We start from the raw sequence: 25,381 nt of genomic DNA on the forward strand, positions 1-25,381 counted from the left end.
TTTCATGTGAAGAAATGGAACCCCTTGTAAATTCTACTGGCAGGAAAAAAAGAAGGCAGCGTCTATGAGTGCATGCCTCTTGGCTGTATTTAAGTGGACACTAACCTGTGGCACTTGCAGTGTTAGCCATTGAGGGTGCCCACAGTGTAGGGCTTGGGGTACCAGAACTTGAGCTTTGCAAAGGACTGGCTGAACTGTTGAGAGCGTTCAGGAGTGAGTTTGGGGTGGTTGAAGTGTTGAGGGACAAGGTGGTGGGCCCCAATAGACCTAGAAGGAAGGAAAGAAGGAAGGAAGGCCAAGTCAACGTACACCTAAATTCAAGATTCTCAAGTAGGGATGGTGCTCATATTGTCTTCTGAAATGAGCACCAATAAAACCTGACACTTTCTAATCTGTCAAATACAGGTGACAGGTTTTCTTTCAAAAACGGTATTTCAGATATACCTCTTTTCACAACCCCAACATAGGAATTTGCTCATCCTCAAACAGACAATAGATGCCATAAGAATGGGGCGGCAGATGTGCTCAAACTAGCGCCGCAGCCAGGTGCACTGATTACTTCTAGACACAAGTCGGCTGACAGGTTAGGATAGACAAGTCCCTGCTCAAGCCGAAGCTTTTTTATTTATTTATTTTTTTCATTTTTCATTTTTCTAAGTGACTCGCTTGGTATCAGCTTCCCAATAAATCCCTCCCCAGCGTTCACACCTGGCAGGGCCTAGGAACGCCTCCCCTGCAGTAGCCTGGCTGTCTGGTACTGGGGATGCATGAACAGATGGTTCTGTGCATATCTGAACACGCACTTTGGGCTCCAATCCAATGACTAAAACTTGCCTAGGAAGCAGGCCGGCTCTGATTTTTGTTTCAAGTATCCCGTGCCGGCTGTGACTAATGAGATTCTCCTTTGGGGATTTGGGATCTCTAGCGTAAAGGAAAGTGTTCACTGCTCTGTGTTTCTGGAAGTGCACACGTGTCAGTGGCACAGGAAATGGATGGCCAAGAAAACCTCTCCTCCGCTTCAGGAACTCTGCCTCTCCAATCACTTTTTTAACTAGAACATGAGGCAGTTGGCTCCTTCTAAGTCAGCGGCTGCCCCCTTCCCAATGCCGCAACCCTTTAGCACATTTCCTCATGTGTGTGTGTGTGTGGGGGGGGGGTAACCCCCCTGCCCTACCTATAAAATTATTTTGCTCCTACTTCATAACTCTAATTTTGCTTCTGTTATGAATCTTAATGTACATATATGATATGCAGGGCATCTGACATGTGACCCCTGTGAAAATGTGTTCGACACTCCCCGCCCCCCCCCCGAAAGGGGCTGTGCCCCACAGGTTGAGAACTGCTGTTCTAAGTTCACTGGCATGTCCTGGTCTCCAGCCTTGCTGCCTTGCCGTGTCCGTGTGGTTGAGGAAGAACCTATATTACTATAGTAGTTGGTATTCAAGTATGGCAATTTGAAGCCCAAACAAGTTATGTGTGCATTAATCACTTCCTTCGGTGTTGGGGGTTGAGCCTAGGTCATGTGTGCATTCCACCACTGAGTTGTAACACAGCTCACCACACTATATATTCTAAAGGAAAAAGAAAGAATTCTGAAGATCGGCTGGCCTGCTGCACTCGCTTTTTATCTGAAGGCGTCTGGCAAACAAGCAGGACACCGGTGAGCCTGGCCCAAGGGTAACAGAGCACCTGGCCAGCTGTGAGGAAGATGGCAGCCCTAGATGAGGACACTGCCAGGACCAGCAAGGACTCACTCTGCTCTCCTAGCAACCATGAATGGTGTGAGCCTAGCTGGCTTTCCTTAGTGGCCTTGGGCTCATCAGGCCTAGCCCCTGAGGCAGGGGGTGGGTGGTGGGTGGGGGTGGGGTTCAGGAACTACCCCCCTCCCCTTCTCCAGCTGCCTTCTAGATATGCAATTACTTTGGGGAGGGGGACTGGATAATCTTTATCTCTAGGGAGGGAACAAACACATACATCACAGTCAGCCCGCCCCCCTTCAACCTGGATGGCATTTTTAATTTAGAAGAACAAACACAGCCACTGAAAAGAAAAGCAGTCAGGCCGTAATGATTTCCGCCGCCAACATTAGGAAGATACCGGGCAACCCAAACCCACGGAGCCCCTAACGACAAAGACATCAGACTGGATGAATCAGGCCTTGCTGCTCTTCGCCCCGCCTTGGGGCTCAAGCGTTTAGACACAGCACAATGGTAGAAGGAAAGGGAACCAGATAAGCATTTCCCCAGTGGTAATAATAAACTTTATACCTAGTCCAGTGAGTCCAAGGCCTGCTGAAGCTAAGATATCCAGGCTGGGACATGCCAGGCCGGCAGGGCACGATGCTGGGGATAGACTGGTTGCTATGGAAACCCCACTGCTTTCAAGTCCGAGGAGACATTTCCTTGCTTCATACATATTTAAGGCATTTCGCTCAACACTTTTCACAATCACAGACTATGAAAAACACATAATGGGGAGGAAAAAAGGTGACACTGGGGTAGTATACAATGAATGGAGAGGGTAATGAAAATGCAAATGAGGAGCCCACAGGAGGGTGAATACCACCTTCAATCAGCCCTGGCTTCTGGCACTCCAGGCAAAGCTGCAAAACGTTAGTTACCACCTACTGCGCCCGTCCCCCCCTCTCTCCCCCCCCCCAGTTTCAGTTCCCATCCAACCTTTTGGGGTGTGGATTCCTATCCGGAGGTGCCAAGAAATTTAGCAAATTCTTGGTGTCAAGGCCCAGCCCCCACTATGCACCCTCTGCTCCCTCCATCCCCCAATTACCTGAAGAAGCCAAATCAAACACATCACCACGCACAGATTGTATAGTAACAGTCACTTATTTTGACGAGTATGGTCTAATGGTTAGCTAACATACCTCCAGGCGCCAGCAACCCTCAGTGAGTCCACACCCATGGCAAATCTTGTGATATATATATATATATATATATATATATATATATATATTATTTATATATAGTGTATCTAGTATGTCTGTATTTATGTGTATATATAATATGTAGTATATATTGTCTGTAGCATATATTTTTACATATTGTGTATATCTAGTGTGTGTGTATATATGTATGTGTGTGAGTGTATCACCAACCCACATCTATGGCAAAACTTGTAACATAGATAGTATATGTATATATATATATACACACACACACACAATTTCCTCACTGCCTATATGTATATATTATATATACATAAAGAATTATATAATTTACTAAATTTCTAAGCATATGTGTATATGTAGATATATACATGTTTGTGTGTATACACATATGTATGTATGTATGTTATTTAGAATCCAGCCACCCAGGCATGGTGCACTCCAGCCTGACATGTGCTCATTTGCTCCTGAGCTCTGTCTTTGTACTGACCATCCCTTCTATGAGCCTCACTCTGATGGTGGTTGTTAAGTTACTCAAGCAGGAGGCTTCATGGCGTCTAAACCAATGGGCCTGTCCTCAAACTCTGGACTCACTCCATCTCGCTCCCCCAGAATCTGGGGTAGCTTTTCTTTTAAGATTTTCCTCTGAAAGAAGATATGGTTGTTTCCTCCAGTTAGACAGAACATATCACATTCACTCATGTAGAAATCATATGTGAGATAGACACATATAAACCATTCTACCCACAAGATGACATCTATGGCTTAGACATTTTAAGATGGCATATAAGGCAGGTTTATCTGCCTTAATAAGTTAGGACTCTCTGACCTCAGAGTCCAGGTAGTTGGAAAAGGAGACAAGATCATCTGCACATCCTTTTGTGGTTTCCACATTGGATGTGGACACATGCATGTGCACACGTGCACGCACATCTCCCCACACACATGCACTTACCCTCACATACACACACACACACACACACACACACACACACACACACACACACTCACACACACACACACACATGCACCTGTCCACGAACACATACCCCGTACACACTCATCCACACCCACATGTGCGCGCACACAAAAATGATTCGAATTAGAAAGAGATGGGAAGGGAGGAGGAGAGGAAAGGGTAGAGAGGGAGGGAGGGAGGGAGGGAGGGAGGGAGGGAGGGAGGGAGGAGGAAGGGGGAGGAAGAGAAGGAGAGAGAGGGAGGGAGAAAGAGGGAGGGAGAGACAGAGGGAGGGGGGAGTAAGGGGAGAGAGGGGGCAAGGGACAGGGAGGGAAGAAGAGAGAGGGGAAGGGAGGGAGGGAGGGAGGAAGGGAAAGAGAGAGAGAGAAATACAGAGAGAAAGATTTGAGAGATTGAAATTACTTTTTTACATGAGATGGCACCAAATGGGAACTCAGGACCTCACCTGGCCCCAAACCTAATCTGGCCTGGCTTGAATCTTGTGCTTGCTAGCCTCCTTGATGACAGACTTCCTTCTCCATGGCTGCCTGCTCTCAGGGCACTGTTACAGCAGCCCAGAGTAAGACGTTTACTGGTTTGTTCTCACCCAATGATGCACTACAGTGCACTAAAGCAATGAGTCTCCGTTGCTCCAGTGTCAAACTGTGTAGTGTCAAATCATGTTCACTAGACTTTACAAGGCAATAAAAGCTAGTATTTAATAAAAAAGTTAGGAAAAACTCAGCTGTTTGAAAATTTTCTTCAAAAAATTCCACAAACTTCAAAACTTCCCACATCTACAGTTTGTAAGTAATATCACAGTTAATACAATTTAAGCTTGTAAAACTTAAAATCTTTTAAGCTTTTAAACAACATTAAAAACGAGGTTAATACAGCACTGTCATAGTTAATACCTGGAACAAAGACATGTTTGGTTTGTGACTTTTCTTAATATCCCCAAGATTATTTCTTAGTCATATTTTCCTTCCTACTGGTGAATTTGGGGTGTCTCCCAGCCCCCATGCCAGCGGATGCTTTGTGATTTAGAAAATATATGCATGTAAACACTGCCACCTAGCACGTCACTCCAGGCTGGGAGTTTTCATTCTGTCATGCCCACACCTTAGCAACACAATGGCTGTCAGCGAGGACAGCCAGGGGTGCCATCAGAGGGTCCCCAGGCTGTTCTGCAAAGGGGCTGCATCAACTTTCACAATATCAATATATGAACCCCCTTCTCTCCTTGCCTTCTCATGGGCGCTTGATATCAGATTTCTCCCACGGTGCATTTGCTGTCCATGTCATTACCAGATAGCATCGGACAGAGAAGGTGCTAAGAGCGCTTTCATTACTCAGGGCCTTTATTAAAGGCAGGAATAGAACAGGAAAGTCGACTGTTCTGCTAGGCTAGCACAGTGGCTGGCATATAGCAAGTTCAGGAAATGTCCTATGAGTTTATTTGAATATCTACACCCACAAAACACATAACATGGAAGCGGCCTTTAGTTACCCACTAGCAACTCGGTAAGGCCTGTAGTCAGCTGGCTGCAATGTAGGAGATCTTCTGATAAACACACCCAGGAGTGGTCTATGTCCCACGTGTGGTAGGTCTACTTTGACTTTCTGATGAACTTCAGCACTGGTTTCCATAACTGGACTAGTTTACGTTCCCACCACCAGTGTGTAAGTGCTCCCTTCTGTCCACTTCCTCACCAGGATTTGCCCTTAGTCATTTTCTGGTGGAATGCCGCTCTGACAGGGGTGAGATGGGATCTTCATGAAGCTTAAATTTGCATTCTTCCGGTGGCTAGTGAGGCTGAACATTTTTATGTTTGCTGGCCATTTCTACATGATTTTTTTTTAAAAAAACAGTCTGTTCATTTCATTAGCCTATTTATTGGGTGGGTTGGTTGACTTCTTGTTTAAATTACAAAGTAAGAAAAATAGACTTCTCTTTCTCATGTATTTATAGGGAAATAATAGTTACTGAAAATGAACTCCAAAAAATTTTTTAAAAAGCACAAACAAAAAAAAGATGGCAGATAAATGAAGGACACTGCTACAAATGCATACTGTTATCACCATATACACACTAGCATGCTCATTAGAAATTAGTCCCAGGTAAACGAACAACCAAAGATGCTTCCCTGGGCGCAGACTCTGCACCAACCTTGCTTGGCTGTTTGGGCTTTGGTTTGATGCTGATAAAGACGTCCAGCTGCTCCATGAGCTGTGCAATAAACTGTGGGTCCACTTCAACTTCTTCCTTCATATCAAACATCAGCACAAGAGGAAGACACCCCTAGAAAAGACAGCAGGAGTCTCAGGAGTTGGCCAGCGCAGCACCTGGTACCTGAGCACGTCTAGAAACAACACACTATTGAGCATTAAAACTAAACGACACTCATGTCTTCACAAGGAGGGAGGATGTGGGACCAAGGGGCGGGGTGGGAGGCTATCTGGGGGACTGAAACTCTGTATGTTAAGCCTGTGGGTGTGGCATACATTCTTTTTTTAAGTCTATTTTTTACTTTGAAGGGAAAAAAAAAAACGTTCGCTGTATAACTTCAGTGACATTAGCAACAGTATAGATTCTTCACCACGCTGAGGTTCAGATCACGTGCCCTTGCTCAGTGTCTTATGGAGAGCTATGTCATTGCACTATGGATGATAACTCAACTGCTGTTTGATGGCTTCCACTTTGGCCCACCCTGGCCTGTCCCACCACAGAGCTACACACCCTGGACCTGCCTCTTCATCCAGGCCAGGGCCAACTCTCAATGCCCTTTAGACAGAGTCTGTGCATCACTCAGAGGTCCTTCTAAGCAGCTTCAGTTGTAACCACCTCCCCCCTGGCATGAGCAGTAAACCACTGCCCTACTCTTCAACACTTTGAGGGTGGGGCCCTACAGAGGCTAGCTTTGGCTTTCTTCTCTGCTCATGTCTTCCTGACCCTCACAGTCTACGACCACTTAAGCTCTCGTCCTCTTCCATAGAACTCTGCTCAGCGCAAGCCCTTGGTTGCTGGATTTTTTTTTTCACACGTTAATTAGACCATGCTGAATGCATTGTGATCAAAATGAAAAGCTACCTTTTCACTCGTTAATAAAAATGACTTTGTTCATGTATGGATAGTAAAAAAAAAAAAAAAAAAAAAAGGTTGTTAAAATCTTTTAATCACTCTGTCCCTTCTTTCAATAGTGTGCAATAGTACCTGTCAAAATACATCTATGTTTTTGGCGGGTGTGGTTGAAGTAGGATTGTAAGTCTGTGAACTTTTCCATGCGTTTTAAGCTTAAAATTAAGTAGCATCTAAAGACCTTGGAAAGAAGACACTGTGGAGAATAGTTGTGGCAGTTCTTACATGTAAATATGCCTGCCCCACTGCTAGAGCATCAACAACAATACAGGAAAAATAAACATGGCTAACAAAACCCAACATTCACAGAAAAATGGATTTTTAAATCTCCCATTTCCCTGATAAACTCTAAGAAGATTCCTCTGTCGTTGGGGGAACAGACTCAACAATAAAAATCTGGGTTTTCTGAGTTTTCAAATAAACGGGATTCTGTAAGTTAATAGCCAAGGTCACACCCGATGGCCACTGCCTCAAATGGCACTAACGCCCCAACCAACCAAGTGCCATCTGCTTTTACTCCGAGTCTCTGCCAGACCAGCAATATGGCTGTCTGCTGTTACTACACACCAACCCACGCAAACTAGGGTTCCAAATAAACATGGGAAGGAGAGAGAGAACGACCTTAAATTAGAATGCTTTTGAATGATATAACTGATGTTTTCCTTTCATAGCTTTCAAATACATGAGAGAAACAGCCTTTCATTTAGTAAATTTATTCAATGTACAAATGTTTCAGATGGCCAAAAGTCAAGTTTTTAATATATGTGTGGATATAATGTGTGATGGGCTAAGGTCAACGGTACGCATCTTACTCTATTGTTTGCTCTCCAATTATTATTATTATTATTATTATTATTATTATTATTATTATTATTATTATTATTTTGAGATAGTTTCTCTTCATGAACCTGCAGCTCACAGATTAGCCTACACTGGCTGACCATAGAATCTACTTGTCTCTGCCTCGCCAACTGTGGGATTGCAAACCCGCATCTCCTCTCTTGCCTTCTTACATGAGTGCTAGGAATCAAAGCTCAGGCCTTCATGCTTGTGTGGAAAGCACCTTGCCAGCTGAGCCATCCCCTCAGCCTTTGACGGTGACCTTTAAACGGCATTTTTAGTTTTCTGTCTAAGGTTCAAACTGCACACCGGTTTCCCATGTCAGACACAGTCGCCTCCCTTCCACACCACGAAATATGCTCATTTGCAATCTCATCTGTGTTTAGTCTAAGTTAAGAAAAATATTAAGAAAACTGCTTCCCTCTGCAATGAAAACCTGTAGAGGCACAATGACCCTTATTCCCCAGTTTATAATCCTTTTTCCAGGAACTTTTCCTGTGTCGCTGGGTTTCAGAACTGCTCTCTTCTTCAACTGCGGGTCCGCAGAGTCAGTGTGAAAACATGCTGTAGTTCCTAGAACTAAAGAAAAGCGTCAGAAATCCAACTCTGGGAGCCTTACCATGAGATACTGCCTTGCCAGGCAGACAGACTCAATGGTGCCCTGGAGGTAGACGGTGGATTTCTTCTGTGAGTTACTAGGGTCGGGAAAGTGGATCTGAGCCCCTGTCCTCTGCATGATGTGTTTGACGTTGCTCCCGTTCCGCCCCATCATGAAGAGGTGATGCTGGGCTGCGATGTCCAGCTGGGTGCTCACGGGGATGGCGGACGCCAAGCTTCCTGCAAGGTGTTCCAATAGCATGGCTGTTCCTTCCTGGCGGAGAAAAGCAGAGTGGGGGAGGGGGGAGAGCAGTAATCCCATCAAATATAACTGTCCCCATACAGGCAAAGTTTCTATTGTACATCCAAGGTACATGGGAACATCGGTAACGCGCTCTATGAACCCGGAAGGAAACTAATTAGTCTACTATCCCTAAACACAAAATGTGCACTAGGTGCTGCGGCATGCATCTGATTTATGATCCCAGCAGCTGAAAGCCTGAGGCAGGAGAACCGTGAATTTAAGGCCAGCATAAAGAAACTGTCTCAAAAATCAAAACAAAACAAAACAAAACAAACAAACAAAAACAAAAACGTTGCATGACCCGGGCATTTAGGTCATTTTAAGTCACCCACCTTCACAGCATTAGTGTTATTCTGAGACCCTCGTACTATGACAGTAGCACCATACATTCGGGATCTCTGCTTAAACGACACAGAAACGCTGTACGTCTGTGAGATGCGCTGGATGGAGGGGGCGTTAGGATCCGGGACTGGTTGGAGAATGCCAGCAATCGGTAACTCAAACATCAGCACCAAAGGAAGCAGCTCCTAGGAGAGGCCAAAGCCGCGGTAAAGCGTGGTGTCGCCAGAGGGGCATGTAGCTCATTTGTTCTTTCCTAAAGATGGGCCTTGAGACACAAACTGCCTTCACGGGAGGGTCCCCCCAGCCCCCTCTCCGCCCCCCCCCCCGCCAGCCTCGGTGCAGAGTACAATGTTTCCCAAAGAAGGAGCCTTTTGCCTGTGACACCACCTACCAAGCCTCTATCTGATCATTGAGTCAGGCGAAAGCCATGCCGTTTTCAGAGTTCCCAATAGAGACACATTAATAAACAAACCTACAATGTGGTGGCCTAAATACTGATTATAATGCCTTCAGCAGAGACCACATAACAGGGTTAGAGGGCTCCCAGAGGTACCCTGTCCCATTGTCTCCTGCTTACTGCTAAGGCAGCCCCTCGGGAATGTAAATATTGTGCGCATGCGCGAACCACCCCAAACAACAGCACAGTTACCCGAATCCTCGACCTGGCCGATTCTACTCCTGCGGGCTGTCCTGCTATAGACACCTGCAAAATAAGAGAGCAAGGCTTACTCTACCACTCAACCTCCCATCGACCTTTCTAAGCAGCCGCACCCTGGCTGCTCAACACAGGAGCATGGGGACCCGTGACCAATAATCCTCCCTCAAATCTCTTTATAATTACTTTTGTCCACAGCATTTCCCCCTTCTGTTTAAAGTCTCTTCCTGTCAGTGTGTTGGGTAGGCATTAACAGCAATGGCACAGATGTATTAGCCTCTTAGCCACTGGCCTTCCGCCTCCACACCAGCTCTCTAGCTTTTACCAAACATCTCTGGGCCTCACCATGACCCATAAACCAAAGCGTTTGTCTTAGGCTGGGAGGGAGAACCGAGTTCCAGGAACATGCGGTCTCTGAGTGGTCTCACAGCGACCTTCGGGTGTTCTAAATGACGCCTGTGCCTTTAACCAAGGCTTTCTACGTAAGGCCACATATATATATCCCACCACAAAACAATCTCTGATTCATCCTCCGGGTGGACAGTCTCCTACCGTGGGACTAGCTGCGTTCTCTAAATAACATAGCAGGTAGCCCTCAAGGGCTGGGAGGACTTGCATATGGACCCATGACTTCTAAAGCAGAGCAGCCCTAGGAGTGTGTCTAAGCAAACACAGGTACAATCCGGCCAGTGTGAGGAAGTAGGGTGCTTGTACACTGTCTTTTAGAAGGTGACCTCAAGGACCACTTCTACAACTGTGGAGACAGAACCCACGCACTGGACAAGGCTCCTGGACAAGACAGGCCTGAGAGACTCTTCTCGGTTCTTTATAATGGTCTTTTATTTTGAGATGACCCCATCCCTTGGCTTCTACTATTTAGAGGTCAAGCAGAGATCTGCAGCTCATGCTCGGAGCAGCAGACTACCTCAGCATCCTGGGGGGAGGGGAGCGCACCGCCCACAGTGTCTGCCGTCTGCAGATTACTCCGGTTTGGCTGCCCTCGTTGTCTCTAGAAGGGATTTGCACACTGAGGCTCAAGGGTGTGGAGAGCTGGGTCACCTGGTTGCTCTTCTCAGCCTGGTTGTTCCTGTTGGAGTCTGGGAAGTGGATGTGGCAGCCCGTCTCCTCCATCACCTTTTTGATGTTGTTGCCACCTTTGCCGATGACGTGCGAGTGCTCTGTGTGTGAGACATCCATCTTCAGCGTGACGCGGTTGCTCTGTGCAGAAGCAGGGTGGTACCCTGATGCGTTAACAGTGCCAAACACTGGGCCCTTGTGGCATATCAGCATTAACAGAAACGCGCTCCGTGGGAAACTACAGATTTCTCAACAGGATAGACTCAACCTATCGGCTTCCTCATTAAGTAGAAATCTTGTTTCATAACAAATTTGTCATAAGGTGGTGACAATTTTTTTTTTTAACCACAATGCATTTTTGGGAAATTCCCTCTTAAATACAGCCAGCTGCAATGACGAATAAATGATTCAGGTTTGCTTTTTTTTTTTTCTTATAAAGGCATTACTCATGAAATGGTTCAAATAACTAAAGACAGATGAAAATGTGGTCACACAAGTAAAGATGCCATGTTGGACAGTGACTATGAGGAGGAGGAATAATCCTAACTAGAAATAATGCCCCCACTGAATCACACAAGCACTGACAACACATGCTGCCTGCCCAACCTTACACACCCAGCCCGTATTCCAGAGAGGAGAGCTCACAGGCTTGGCCCCTGACAGCCGAAGGCATGAGTAAATGAACCCCCAAACAGAGGTTCGTTTGGGGTTACGTTAAAATAGAGCATAAGAACCGAAGACATTTTGTGGGAGGGCAGACAAGCAACGGTCAAAAAGACATCCAAACATTTAATTCTGAGGAATTTAATGTAATGCTGTAAGGACTGATGTGAAGCCATCTTGAATGTTCAAAACTGTTAATGACATCCCTGAGCAGCAAAACTCAAGATGTTAAAGTTTCAGTAATTTAAAAACGCTCTGAAATCATAAATTTTTGACTTGTGCCCCAAATTATTCTTGTTTTTAAGCTTAACTTCTTTCACTTTAACCCTTGAAATATAAGAAGTATTCCCCTTTTTAAGGGAGAAAAAAAATAAGATACTTAATAATTACAAGGTAAATAATTCTTTAAAATATAAATAAAAACAAAAACAAACCCAGAAAAACAAAAGCCAGGAGGGCAAGATCAGAAATATTTCAATAAAATACTAAGTAGTGAGGGTTGTGGGGTACAGTAAAAGCTAGACCCATAGCCTGGATTGGAACCACCTCCCCAGTTACCAGCTTTGAGATACTGGCCAAATTATTTAACGTCTCTGTGATGAGTGAGAAGGGGAAACAAATTAGCATTTGTACAATAGAAAATGCCTGGCACACAGCAAGGGCTTTGGGTGTGTTTAAAGAGACACCACCACAAATGCCTGTACGCTTACATGTGTTTAGCTTTTAAGATTATTGTTCTTCATATGTGCTGGCAGCGGACGGGCCATCCAATTCCAGGCCATGCATGAGCACACACAACGTGTACACACAAATGCACACATGGGGCTACAGGGCTCCTATGACCTCATCTTTGTTACTTACCCCCATACTAACTAGGGCCAATGTATCTTTTGTATCTTTTTGAAGATATATATATATATATCTTCATATATGTATACAAATATTTGTATGTGCAAACATATATGCACATGTAGACACACACACACACATATATACACATATATTAGTTACCTGACATGATAGAAACCATTCAAACTAAGCATTTCCTCTGTCTGCCTGCCCCCAGGGGAATCACATGCACCTTTCCAGAACTTTCTTACTTCTTTCCCCTGGTTTTCCATCCTCCACATGGCTCTCGGGTGCCTGCAGGTGGCTGAGAGGCCTCCCCGCTCACTTACTTTTGTGTCTAAGACAGACATGATCATTTCTTTGGCTTCTTTCACATCATCTTTCTTCCCAGAAACCTTGATGTGAGGATCTGGAGTTAACAGAAAGAAAGGCGTTCGTGAGAACTTTTACACCATCCTAGACTCCCTGCTTTGAGAAGGATGTCACAATATGAAATATTCCACAATAAACCCTGTAGTTACTGCACTGTGTATGTGTGATCACTGTAATCAGAAACACAGGAAAGTACTCAAATTGTGCATTAATCAATGGTTTTTTTCCCACCTCTTCTGAAAACTGGATGAGCAATTTAACTTTGATTTTTGCAAAATAAGCAAACCATGCCATTGTGAAATAAAAGAAGGTATTTATGAATTTGATTTATGAATTAAGTGCCTGCTATATTGCTGGCCTTGTTCTTAAGATAATGGAGTGATCTGTTGAATTCAAGCCATAGCTTTATGAAGGTTTTTTTTTTTTTTAAATAAAAACAGAGAAAACCAATGCAGAAAGGGGCATTAGTAACTTGCCCTAGAAAAGTGATTTTTTTTTGTTTTTTGTTTTTTGTTTTTTGTTTTTTTGCTTGTTTGTTTGTTTTTTAACTAGGACTCAGACCTGATCCTATAATGCAATATCTTCCAACTCTGTCCAATTCAAACTGTGACAATTTACTATAGAAAATATCCTCGTGGGTCAACGTTAGTAGAACAACAAAGCCCACTCAGGAATAGTCCATATTTATGTAGAGTTCATTTTGAGTGACTGATACACACCATGCTTTGCTTATTTGACTGGATTTTAAATAGGGAAGTATTCAGACATTCAAGAGGTACTTCCAATTGTCTCCCCTGGACCAGGGAGTGGACCAAGGATGAGGGAATATGTTGGTAAAGACAACTACCCAACACATACAGAGCTTGAGCGACGTGGAAAAAAAAAAGGCAAAATGACATTAAATAAGGTATTTCACACATTATTGTGTGACAGAAAATGAACGGAGGGCCAGCTGCAGTGAGGGGAGGGGCCTGTCAGGTTCACTAAGGTGGACTGGAGTGAGGGTGAGACACAGCTGGAATCTTCCAGCAGATGCAGGGCTCCGCGTCTGTCTGTTGGCCAGGGCGTGTTTCTACTTCTACTTCACTGAGTTTCCAGAATTGAGCCATCTGAGTGCTCTGACATTTTACTGGCCAGCCTGGTACAGATCCAGACCATTCTGGGGTAAGTTATTAGTGATGATAAAAAAAAAAAAAAAAGAAATGGATAGTATAGTTATGATCATCAATATGTCATGGTCATGATCAATGACATGGCCGCGTCCTTTCTATCAAATTCAGGAAAGAAATCAGTGAGTATCAGGTACCTTCTGCAGTTACAAGCCTTTTGTCATTCCAAAGCAGGAATTTTCCAGGTTAAAGACCTGGGTAGAGATTATACCTGAACTACACACATCTCCCCATATTGGGATGCCTCCATTGCCAACCTACCCAACAGGGTAGAGTCCATGCCTTGCTGAGTACATCAGGGTTTTTGAGGTACAACTTGTCAATACAGGGGAGAGGCCAGGGAAGGAAGGAAAGAAGAAACACATGTTCATAAGAGGACCCACTCCTCTGACCAGGACATGAGGTCACAGTTGACAACGCCCTGCATGTAATGCAGAGTATAAGGTGCCTGGCTCCTGGGGAGACGCAGCTGAACTTCACCTATTCAGCCCCTTTACTGGAGCTTTGCCTCTCCCTGCACTGCCCACTCTGCTACTCCTGCCTGGGTGGCTCCTTTATCCTGTCTTTTAAATCTCAGACATCTGCAAAGATTTTAAGATGGCTCAGAAACTTCCTAACTACGCTGTGTAAAATGCCTTCCATCTGTCCTGAGCTTAGGGAGCCTAAAAAGCCTGGTGCACAGGATGCCCACTGACCCTCAAGCTGGGAGAGAACCCCATCTTTATCTCCGCTGTTCTCACTGCTCACTTCCCGATGCCTCCAGCCAAAGCCCAGCGTGGTCTGTTCTCTGTGTCTGCCAGCGGATTTTCCACCATACATCCCTTAAGATGCTACCCGCACTCAGATTCAATCTCAAGCTGTCCTCAGCTTTGCTTCCTGTTTCTGCTGCAACGCTGAGAACCCAGCAGTCACCAGGCCTGGAGAACCCGGTGCTCCTCACAACGCAAGCGCACACTGCCCATGCACACAGTACAGGCATTTCATTGGCTCATCTGGAGGACTCTTAAAACCACAATGAGAACCAGATCAATGTTTCTTCTAATCGCTATGTATTGTTCTAACAAAAGTGACAACACGATTCTGCAGAATAAATCAACTTTACTTGTTCTCACGCACACGCACACGCACGCACACACACACACACACACAGAGGTACCTACACCATATGTTAACTTGTAAACCCCTACTCTGGATAACCACATCAATTTTATCATATACCTGCACCTATAGAGGAGCAGGGACTCTCAGTTTAAGGACCGACCGTTTGGTTGTCTACCTTCCTTCCAACAATAGAACAATAAGCAAAAGAAAGGGGAAAAACAAAATCCACACACCTCAACAGCAAATATGGAAGTGAACGAGCACCATCTAGTGGTCAGAGAGTGAACTACTATTCAACACAGCTGTGCAATGTCTCCTATCTGCCCCGCACCCCCAACCCTACCTTTACTGAGTGGCACCCTACCCCAACCCCCACTCTGCCTTTTGTTGGAAAGCGGTCCTTTGACTAGCCAAGCTTAATAGAAACAGAGGAAATCAAACGCTGCCACATCGTGTCACAGGGCTGAGATGGCTAGAGGCATACACGCCCCATCTTTACATAGATGACATGCGCAGGCTGCCTGCTTCTATCCTGAACTGGACCTCATTCGTTCCTTGCAATGCCTGAGAGCCAGTGCCTGATGACGATTGATTTCAGTGCAAGATTGTGTAAAACCACAGGGGGATAAATGCTGCATTCCAACCACTCTGGAAACACTTGATGGAAAGTCAGGGTATTGACCCCGCTGATAAGCACAAAATGAACAAAACACCAGCCAGAAAGCATCGAAAGACAGACAGAGGAGCCAGCTGCAATGCTCCCCACCCCCACCCCCACCCCCACCCCCCACCCCCCGGTCCTCAAACTTAATTGCTTTACGGTGAAATCCCAGGTTAAGCATGGCAATTTTGAAGCATCTTCTGTAAGAATGGCGTTCTTTGCTCTTCAAGCACACACCTCAGGTTCCTGTCTGCTGTCAAGCTCGGTCTGGTCACCTCAGAAGTGAAGTGTTCTGAGCCTCTGGCTTCCCCTCTATAGGCATTTCCGACAGCACAGAGCTGGCAGTCTGTTCAATGGCACTACGGGTGTGGATGACTTGTGCAACCCCGGTGGATGTTGCAAAGCCAGGCAAAATGTCTACACGGGAGAAACCACAGGCTTGGGACACACTTCACTTCCAAGAAGACCATTTGCTCTGGGAAAAATTCCCCAAATAATTCTGATTTCAACTATTCTTATCCTAGTATCAGAACCCGTTGAGAGTATTGGCTTCCAGATCCCGACCCACTCATCCTGTCTTTCTGAGGTGTCACCTCCCACTGAAGAGAGGGGACTGGATACCAGCACTGACTAGAAAAACGCAGCTGTACTGATAGGTGGACACCACGGGGGCGGGGGCGGGGAGGGGAGCGGGCGGGAGAAACAACTGGGCCCTGTTCTGTGGAACTCAACACTTTATACAGGAACAGATCTTATGACTCCCATCTGTAAGTTCAGAGACACCAATGATGGGTCTTATGAGAACATCTCAAGAAACACGTTTTCGGGAAACACTTTTTAGAGTTGAGATGCTTTGTGAAGCCATGTGAAGCTCTGGGAAGATGGTCTTGTGGTCCGTGTCCATCCTCACAAACACCCCGTTCCTGGAAGTGTGATGGGATACTGAATTGCCGCTTTCTTCTCCACATCCCTTCCCACAGAAAACACTTCACCCGGACATGCGCATTCATCATGCTGTGGACGGTTATGCGCTATTGATGATTTAGTTTAGGATGTTAGCCTTACCCCCAACAGGCTCGAGCTGACCCGTCTTTGTGGTTGAGCACTGTTGAACAGAAGTGTCACCCCACCCGACCCCCAAAACTCAGTCTTTTATTCTGTTAGACACAAGATAGGATGACTGCGCCTGCCCCTTGCCCTCACAACACCCCAAATATGGTCATCCTTTTAACTCACACATCCTGGCCTGAAAGAACTGAAGCATCCAACAAGCCTTAAACTCATGGAGAAGAGATTGGTGTGAGGGATTTGCTTTTTGCTTTTTTTTTTTTCTTCCTGTCCCAAATGTCCTTTTACTTTGGTCTCAGGTTTAACTTCCTGAATACCTCTGAACTCTGTCACCGTCTAGCCAACAGGGGTAGGGGGTGGGGACTGGGCCATCAGGAGTTGGCTAGTGTGAAATCCGTTGCCATCAACAGTAGTCATGTAGTTTCTAAGTAGTATAATGACTTTTATTTTTAATGGAGGATTAAGGTGGTTTCACTGAGCAACAAGCCCCACAGGATCATCTATTTGAACACTTGGTCCTCAGCAGGTGGCGCCATTTAGCTAAATTGTGAAACCCTTAGTAGAGGCAGAGCCTTGTGGGAGGAAGTGTGTCCCCAGGATGGGCTTTGAGAGTGCAGAGCCCCGCCCCTCTTCCCAGTTCACCCTCCTTCCCTTTGTGTTTAGGGATGAAGATGTGATCTCTCAGGCTTCCTGCTCCTGCCTGCTGCCATGTCTGCCTTGCCGTGGAGGGCTCTCCCACTGGAATCATAGGCCAAATCAACCCTTTCTTCACTGAGTTGCTTTTGTTCGTGGTGTTTCATCACAGCAGCAGCGAAGTAACTGATGCAGATATCCTTAACCTGAAGCGCTTAGGGCTGCAGTGTTTGCATCTTTTTTTTTTTTTTCAGATTTGGGTTTTTGCATACCCAATCGATGAGATGACTGACCTGGGAGAGAAAGCCAGGAGGAGCCAGAACACCGCACCCAGAACATTCCACCTGTAAGGTCTTGACTCTGTAGCCAGCTCAGATTTTTTTCATATGGTGATGAAAATTATGTGGATTCTCTAGTCAATCCCAAGGTAATTATTAACCAGCTCTGTGGAAAAGTCACTGAGAGACTCTGGAGGGCTGTGGGGGGGGGGAGGATGGAGTGAAGGAAAGAAGGGAAGGGAAGGGAAAGAGAGGGAGTGAGAGTGGCAGAAAGAGGTAGAGAGAAGGTGGAGAAAGGAAGAAAGAGAAGGAGGGGAGGGAGGGAAAGAAGGAGGGGAAGGAGGGAGGGAGGGAGGGAGAGAAGAAAAGAGGGGAAAAGGGAATGAATGCAGAAACTATGACACTATGCTTTGAATATGAAAGGTCCCCGCAGGTTCTTGATTAATTGCTGTTGTTGTTGTTGTTGTTGTTGTTGTTGTTGTTGTTGTTATGCTTGCTTCCAGCTGGTGGGGCTGTCTGGGAGTTTGTGAAACTTTGGTGAGTGGAACTAACAGGTCACAGGGTTGGAACTCTGGAATATATTACCCTTCACCCTTTCTGTAAGGTCTCTCTGCTTCTGACCCATAGTGATACATACGAACAGCTGCCCACTCCCAACACACACACACAGATAGACAGATATACACAGTGACACACACACAGACACACACACACACTGACACATATACACATACACAGACACACAAACACAGACACACACACAGACATACACACAGACAGGAAGACACATATACACAGACACACACATAGACAGACACACAAACACAGACACACACACACACACAGATATACACACAGAGACAGATAGACAGACAGACAGACAGACAGACAGACACACACACACACACACACACACACACACACACACACACACACACCTGCCACCACCATACTGTTCTCTTCAAACTTAAATAACCAGGGTCTGGAAACAAATCATTTCTCCATCAAGATGCTGTCAAATTTGGTGACAGTGACAGGAAAGGAACTGGGTCAGAGCGCTAAGCTACCTGGCAAATCTACTTTGCTGCAGTGTGGAGTAATACTTCATGTTTTTAAGGTCTCTATTCAATTGCATGTGTGTGGTATGTGAATGGCATCTCAGAACCATCTAATGTCCTTCAACTAACCTAAACTAACCCGACGCCTTTATTTATTTATTTATTTATTTATTTTTGCAGTTTTGGGTTCTTCCGTTATACGTAGTTTATTCAACCTCTAAGGCATTTCCAAGAACCCCGGTGCTAACGTGTTGGCACAGTGCCCTCTGCCCCAGCTGAGGGAGGGAGAACAGCCTGGAGACCTTGGCGCGGATCCGCAGCTGGCGCGGATCAACAGCTGGCATCCCGGGCCACAGCCTGGCCCTGTCTTCAACCTTACTCACTAATGTGTGATTCTGTATCGAGTAGACAGAAAAGCAGAGCCTGCCCCACTGGTATTTCCCAAATAATGTGCTCTGTGAGGCACAAAACACACGTGTTACATCCCTCATGCTGACGAGACCTGGCTTCGAACTTCCCTTGAACCAAGTCACAGCTGAGGTATCACTAACCCGGCTGTTGGTCTGATCGCTTTTCCTGTAGGTTGGCAAGGCCACTCTGGTGAGCAGGAGAAGGAATTCAGCTTGAGGGCGACCAGCAGCTGCTCATAAATTTACTATGGACCAAGTAAGTCTCGCTCTGGCCTCCTCAGATAGCCTTGTACCTTAGTCAGGGTTTCTATTTGCTGTGATTTAAAAAATGCTATAACCAACAGCACAAATTATTTATTTCAGTTGATAGTTCAAGTTCATCCCTGAGGGAAGTCTAAGCAGGAACTTGAGACAGGAGCTGATGCAGAGGCCATAGAGGGGTGCTGCTTACTGGCTTGCTCCTTGTGGCTTGCTCAGCCTGCTTTCTTAGAGAACCCAGCACCACCAGCCCAGGGATGGCTCCACCCACAATGAGCTGGGACTGCTCCCCCCCCCACATCAAGCATTAACAAAAAGATGCTACAAGTTTTTGTTTATAGGGTGATCTTAAAGAGGTGTTTTCTCAGTTGAGCTCCCTTCCTCTCAGATAGCCCCAGCTTACATCAAGCTGCCAAACAACCAGGAAGGATGCTTGCTTTTCTTTCTTTCTTTCTTTCTTTCTTTCTTTCTTTCTTTCTTTCTTTTTTTAAAACAAAAGCTTTACATGGGCTGTGAAACTTAGCAATATCTCAGTGTTCTTGAAAAGACAGAAAATCTGAGCTGACTGATTAGCCCCAACTACAGATGATCTTAAAAAAATAAAGCAGACTGGGCTCGGTGGCACACGCCTGTAATCCCAGCACTTGGGGAGGCAGAGGCAGGTGGATTTCTGTGAGTTTGAGGCCAGCCTGGTCTACAAAGTGAGTCCAGAGCAGCCAAGGCTCCACAGAGAAACCTTGTCTCAAAAAAACCACTATTTTGTAGCCCACAGTCTAGATTCTGAGAGTTTGTCAAGGAAACGTTCTTTCCCAACAGGAAGCCCAATAAACTCTGTTAGGATAAAAGGGGAAAGAGTGTATTGTAAAGAAGATGGGAAGGCCAGACTGTACACTTGTTGGTGGGCAGCCTAAGCATGTCAAGTGACACGCCTGGCATCAAGAAGAAAAACAGTAGATGCCCTCTTAGCATGATGGTCAGGGTAAGACATGATCTTTCCTGCCTACCTGGATGTAAAACAGAAAAAAAATCACCTCCTTGGTAGACGACAGGAGAGCCAATACTAGAGTATAAGACCAGATATACTTTTAAATTCAAAACCGTAGTTTTCATGGGAATAATGCTGCTGCTGCTATTCACACTCTGCCGAGCACCACAAGGTCGCATGGCAAACTCCTATACAGGCTGTATTTGAAAGGACAATGCTCTAAGTGACTTAGTGTCTCTGGTTTTATGTTGAGGTCTTTAATCCACTTGGATTTGAGTTTTGTACAAGGTGACAAATATGGGTCCAGTTGCATTTTTTTACACATAGACATCCAGTTAGACCAGCATCATTTGTTGAAGATGCTATCCCTTTTCCATCGAATGGATTTAGCTTCTTTGTCAAAAATCAAATGACCATATGTGTGTGGATTCATATCTGGGTCTTCGATTCGATTCCACTGATCAACCAGCCTGTTGCTGTGCCAGTACCATGCTGTTTTAATTACTATTGCTTTACAGTACAGTTTGAGATCAGGTATGGAGACTCCTCCAGAGCACCTTTTATTGTACAAGATTGTTTTAGCTATTCTGGGTTTTTTGTTTTTCCATATGAAGTTCAGAATTGAACTTTCAATGTCTTTAAAAAATTGATAGGGATTGCATTGAATCTGTAGATTGCTTTTGGTAGGATGGCCATTTTTATTATGTTAATTCTCCCTATCCATGAGCAAGGTAGATCCTTCCATCTTCTCATGTCATCTTCAATCTCTTTCTTTAGGGTTTTGAAATTTTTTTCAAACAGGTCCTTTACTTGCTTAGTTAGAGTAACTCCTAAGTACTTTATATTGCTTGTAGCTAATGTGAAGGGTGTAGTTTTCCTAATTTGGAACATATTGGCACAGGAGACAACTTCCTGAACAGAACACCAACAGCCCAGACATTAATGTCAACAATTAATAAATGGGACCTCATGAGGCTGAGAAGCTTCTGTAAGGCAGGAGACACTGTAAAGAGAACAAAGCGACAGTCTACAGGCTGGGAAAAGATCTTCACCAACCCTACGTCTGACAAAGGTCTAATATCCAAAATATATAAGGAACTCAAGAAATTAAATACCACCAAACCAAATAACCCAATCGAGAAATGGGGCATGGAACTAAACAGAGAATTCTCAACAGAGGAATATCACATGGCTGAGAAACACTTAAAGAAATGCTCAACCTCCTTAGTCATCAGGGAAATGCAAATCAAAACAACTCTGAGATTCCATCTTACACCCATCAAAATGGCTAAGATCAAAAATTCAAGCGACACCACATGCTGGCGAGCATGTGGGGAGAGAGGAACACTCCTTCATTGCTGGTGGGAATGCAAACTAGTACAACCACTTTGGAAATCTATCTGGTGCTATCTCAGAAAAATGGGAATAGGGCTTCCTCAAGACCCAGCTATTCCACTCCTTGGAATATATCCAGAAGATGCTCCAGCACACAACAAGAAAATTTGCTCAACCATGTTCATAGCAGCCTTATACATAATAGCCAGAACATGGAAACAGCCGAAGTGTCCCTCAATAGAAGAATGGATAAAGAAACTGTGGTACATTTACACTATGGAATACTATTCAGCTATTAAAAACAAGGACTTCCCGAAATTTGTGGATAAATGGATTGAGCTAGAAATGATCATAATGAATGAGTTAACCCAGAAGCAGAAAGACTCAAATGGTATATACTCACTTATATCTGCATATTAGCCCAAGGGGCATGTCCCACGAAAGCCTTCACTTACCAGGAAACTGAGACAGAGGAGAGGACATTCTAGTGGGATTCTAGATGAGAGAATCATAGGAGAAAGGCAAAGTAGAAGGACCCAGAGGGTCCTAGAAGCCTACAAGTAGAACATTATGATAGGCAGATTTGGGCATAGGGGTCCCGCTCAAACTAAGGCACCAGCCAAGGACAATACAGGCGGTAAACCTTAAACCCCTACCCAGATCTATCCAATGGACGGAACACTCTCCACAGTAGAGTGGAGAGTGGGATATGACTTTCTCACATACTCTGGTGCCTCACCTTTGACCATGTCCCCTGGAGGGGGAGACCTGATGGCACTCAGAGGAAGGACAGCAGGTTACCAAGAGGAGACTTGATACCCTATGAACATATAGAGGGGGAGGTAATCCCCCTCAGGAACAGTCATAGGGGAGGGGAATAAGGGGAAAATGGGAGGGAGGGAAGAACGGGAGGATACAAGGGAGGGGATAACCATTGAGATGTAACAAGAATAAATTAATAAAAAAAAATAAAATTCTATTAAAAAAAATAAAAAATAAAAAAATAAAAAAAAAATAAAAAAAGAAAGGACAATGCTCAAACTCAGCAGTTTGACACGCGGGGGACACAAGGAAGTCAAGAGAGAAAGCGTGGGAATGGCCTTGAGACTTATTCTTCAACTCAATAGTTCAGCTCTGCTTAGAAACAGGCGTCCCTGTCACCTAAACTTTGAGAAGGTTTTGGCTAAAGAAGAGGAGAGGGTACCATGTACCAAGGTGGAGCCCATAGGTCCCTCTTCAATTGGACAGAAGGAGCCATGAGCCCAGGGAGATGCAGAGGCAGCTGGAGAGGGAGTGAGGCCTTTTGCGGACAAAACACCGACTTCTCCACAAGACGACTACGAATCTGAAATACAAAGATGCCAAGCCATCACCATCTTCTCCTCTGGCCTCACAACTTCACGGGGAAGGGCGGATGAGAAGGAGGGGTGACCGGAGATCACACATGCTCCTTTACCACCAGGAATCCCAAGCGGTTTACCAAAGCTGTCTAATCCAAAGCAGAGTTACAGAGACTCAGGCAAACCTAGAAATAATCCCGGGGGAAGAACAGCAAAACACAAATAAAACACGGAGCAGAATCAGGGGCGCTCCAGGAGGCACGATCAGCAACAGATGTCTCCACGGAGTGTGAGAACGGAACCGCGTGAAGGGGCCTTTTATTGTATGAACCATTCTATTCAAGGCGACACGAGCTAACCTTGCATGTCACCTCAGAGGTGCCCTGCAGGTGGGAGACAGGTGTTCAACACGTGCACAGCTGCAAAGCCACGAGAGGAGAAGGCAGTTAGGAACACAGCTGGACTGAGCTTTTGGCATCAGCTTCCTATATTACAGAGATAAGGAAGAGGATTCTGGGAAGGAGGAGGCAAGGGAACCAAGTGCCAGGAGGAAATCTGGAAACATCAGAATGAGGAGTCTGCACAGGGGTCACCACGAGGTCACTTCACAGGGGACATTCACGTACATGAACAGGCTGCTCTTGTGAGGGGGGACAGTGCCTAAGCCATGAGCACACGATGTTTTTAAAAGTGTTGCGATGACCTGGGACCCAGGAGGGGTACGGCAAAGACAGCCGAACTGAATACTGTCCCTCTGGAAGGCAATGGAATCCCAGTCTGACCTCAGAGGTCCTCCTAAATGAATGGAGGCGTAGTGACGTGGGGGACACAGGCATAAGCCAGCAAAAAGCCTCCCCCGGAAACTGCTGAGATAACAGCAGCTTATGCAGGCAGATCTAAGAGCCAGAAATGACAAATCCTCACTCTCTCCAAGGAATACCGGTCATCCTGCACATGGCAGGCGCCAGGGGCCCTGCCTGTGGTCTGAACCCAAGGCGCTGGAATCCACAGGCAAGGAAGATTGTGCCTTTTGACAACAGCTGGGCCTGTTCACGAAACATCTGACATACAACTGCTGGCTGCCATTACAGAACAAGGGGACACACACACACACACACACACACACACACACACGGTCCAGGGAGCCCTGTGAACGAACATGTGACACCTTAGACATACACACACACACACACACACACACACACACACACACACACACACACACACACACACGGCCTCAAGGCACAATCAAGGACAACAAGAGGAGACTAGGAATTCAACGCTAAGCACAACTCAGCCAGGCACTGGCCTTGACCTTGCTGTCACTTCTGTGCTGTGTGGTGAAGAAAGTTCCTGTTGTTCCTGTAAAGGGTAGCTCAGAACAGGGTTCCTCCTGGCTGTACATTAAAGTCTGTTTCAAGCTTCCTCGTGATCTCAGAAACTTGAAAACACGGGTGAAATTTTAAAACGCCTATAATCAGGTACATGGGCTTTCGGGAAAACTATTATTTGAAAAATGCCTCATCCCACTTTCTACAAACTGGTTAAGTAGCTGTTTCATTTTGTTTTTTTCCACAAAGACTCACATTCTGGAAACAGTTCTCACATCCCTCCCCTTAGGCCTGCATCTTTCTCAGTGCCTTGTGGTCACCCACTCTGCCAGGGGGAAATCGGGCCTTAACTCCTTAGCCTCCAGAGCTGTGTGCCTTGGACAGAGGGCGATTCTGAAGAGTCCTTGAAACACAAATATTTCTAAATCAAGACTCAGCACTTCTTCAAAAGTAATGCTCTGTTTAAATGTCATAAATAGGGGGAACTGTGAGAGCTCTCTCTTTAAATCCCTTTTCCTGTGAACAAAAAACCCAAAAACACTCCACACAGCCCCAGAAAATGAACAAGAAGCCATCCCTCTTATGTCTAAAAAGAAAGCTAGTCATTTTTTTTGTTGTTGTTCACAACTTTGATATGTCAAGACAAAAAGCATTAACAATCCCATAGGAAAATGGGTGGAGAATATGAATAAATAATAGTTCACTGGGAAGATAATAATTATGTAAGTATGAATAAAATTCAACCTTAATCACTGTCTTGATAAAAATCAAGAAAAAATATGCCTTAAATAATTATAATTGTAAGAGAGAGGGCAAAGCCTCTCTTCTGTTCTTCATGAAGTTACATACTAGTATAAAATGCCCAAAGTAACTTGGAAACCTTAATAAGGATGTAGAGTGTTGCCTCTTTTTAAAAGACATATGAATATTGAGAAGAAAACAACCATATTAATACTGATTATTTCTAAGTGTCAAAATCATAAGTATGGGCTTACATTACGCTCCAATCTCTTGTGTATTTCCCATCATAAATATCTATAGTGTGACTAAAATAGC

General features: G+C 45.2%; 1 protein-coding gene and 1 long non-coding RNA gene across 2 annotated transcripts in view; one reads left to right on the top strand and one right to left on the bottom strand.

The window, feature by feature from the left end:
• LOC311581580 overlaps positions 1-17,763 on the top strand; it is a 35,163-nt gene extending 17,400 nt beyond the window's left edge. Inside the window, exon 4 of the long non-coding RNA XR_014773807.1 lies at positions 17,585-17,763. This is a non-coding gene — a long non-coding RNA (uncharacterized lncRNA). The remainder of the gene's footprint in view (positions 1-17,584) is intronic.
• Positions 1-25,381, bottom strand: part of BICC1 (BicC family RNA binding protein 1) — a 221,735-nt gene that overhangs the window by 24,823 nt on the left and 171,531 nt on the right. Inside the window, exons 4-11 of the mRNA XM_084753994.1 lie at positions 12,656-12,735; positions 10,797-10,955; positions 9,732-9,785; positions 9,073-9,267; positions 8,459-8,710; positions 6,031-6,162; positions 2,268-2,454; positions 106-267 (exon numbers count right to left, since the gene is read on the bottom strand). Of these exons, the coding sequence (XP_084610120.1) occupies positions 106-267; positions 2,268-2,454; positions 6,031-6,162; positions 8,459-8,710; positions 9,073-9,267; positions 9,732-9,785; positions 10,797-10,955; positions 12,656-12,735 (1,221 nt within the window). The remainder of the gene's footprint in view (positions 1-105; positions 268-2,267; positions 2,455-6,030; positions 6,163-8,458; positions 8,711-9,072; positions 9,268-9,731; positions 9,786-10,796; positions 10,956-12,655; positions 12,736-25,381) is intronic.

Source organism: Acomys minous (genome assembly GCF_964271855.1).
Source record: "Acomys minous genome assembly, chromosome: 13".
Lineage (NCBI taxonomy): Eukaryota > Metazoa > Chordata > Mammalia > Rodentia > Muridae > Acomys > Acomys minous.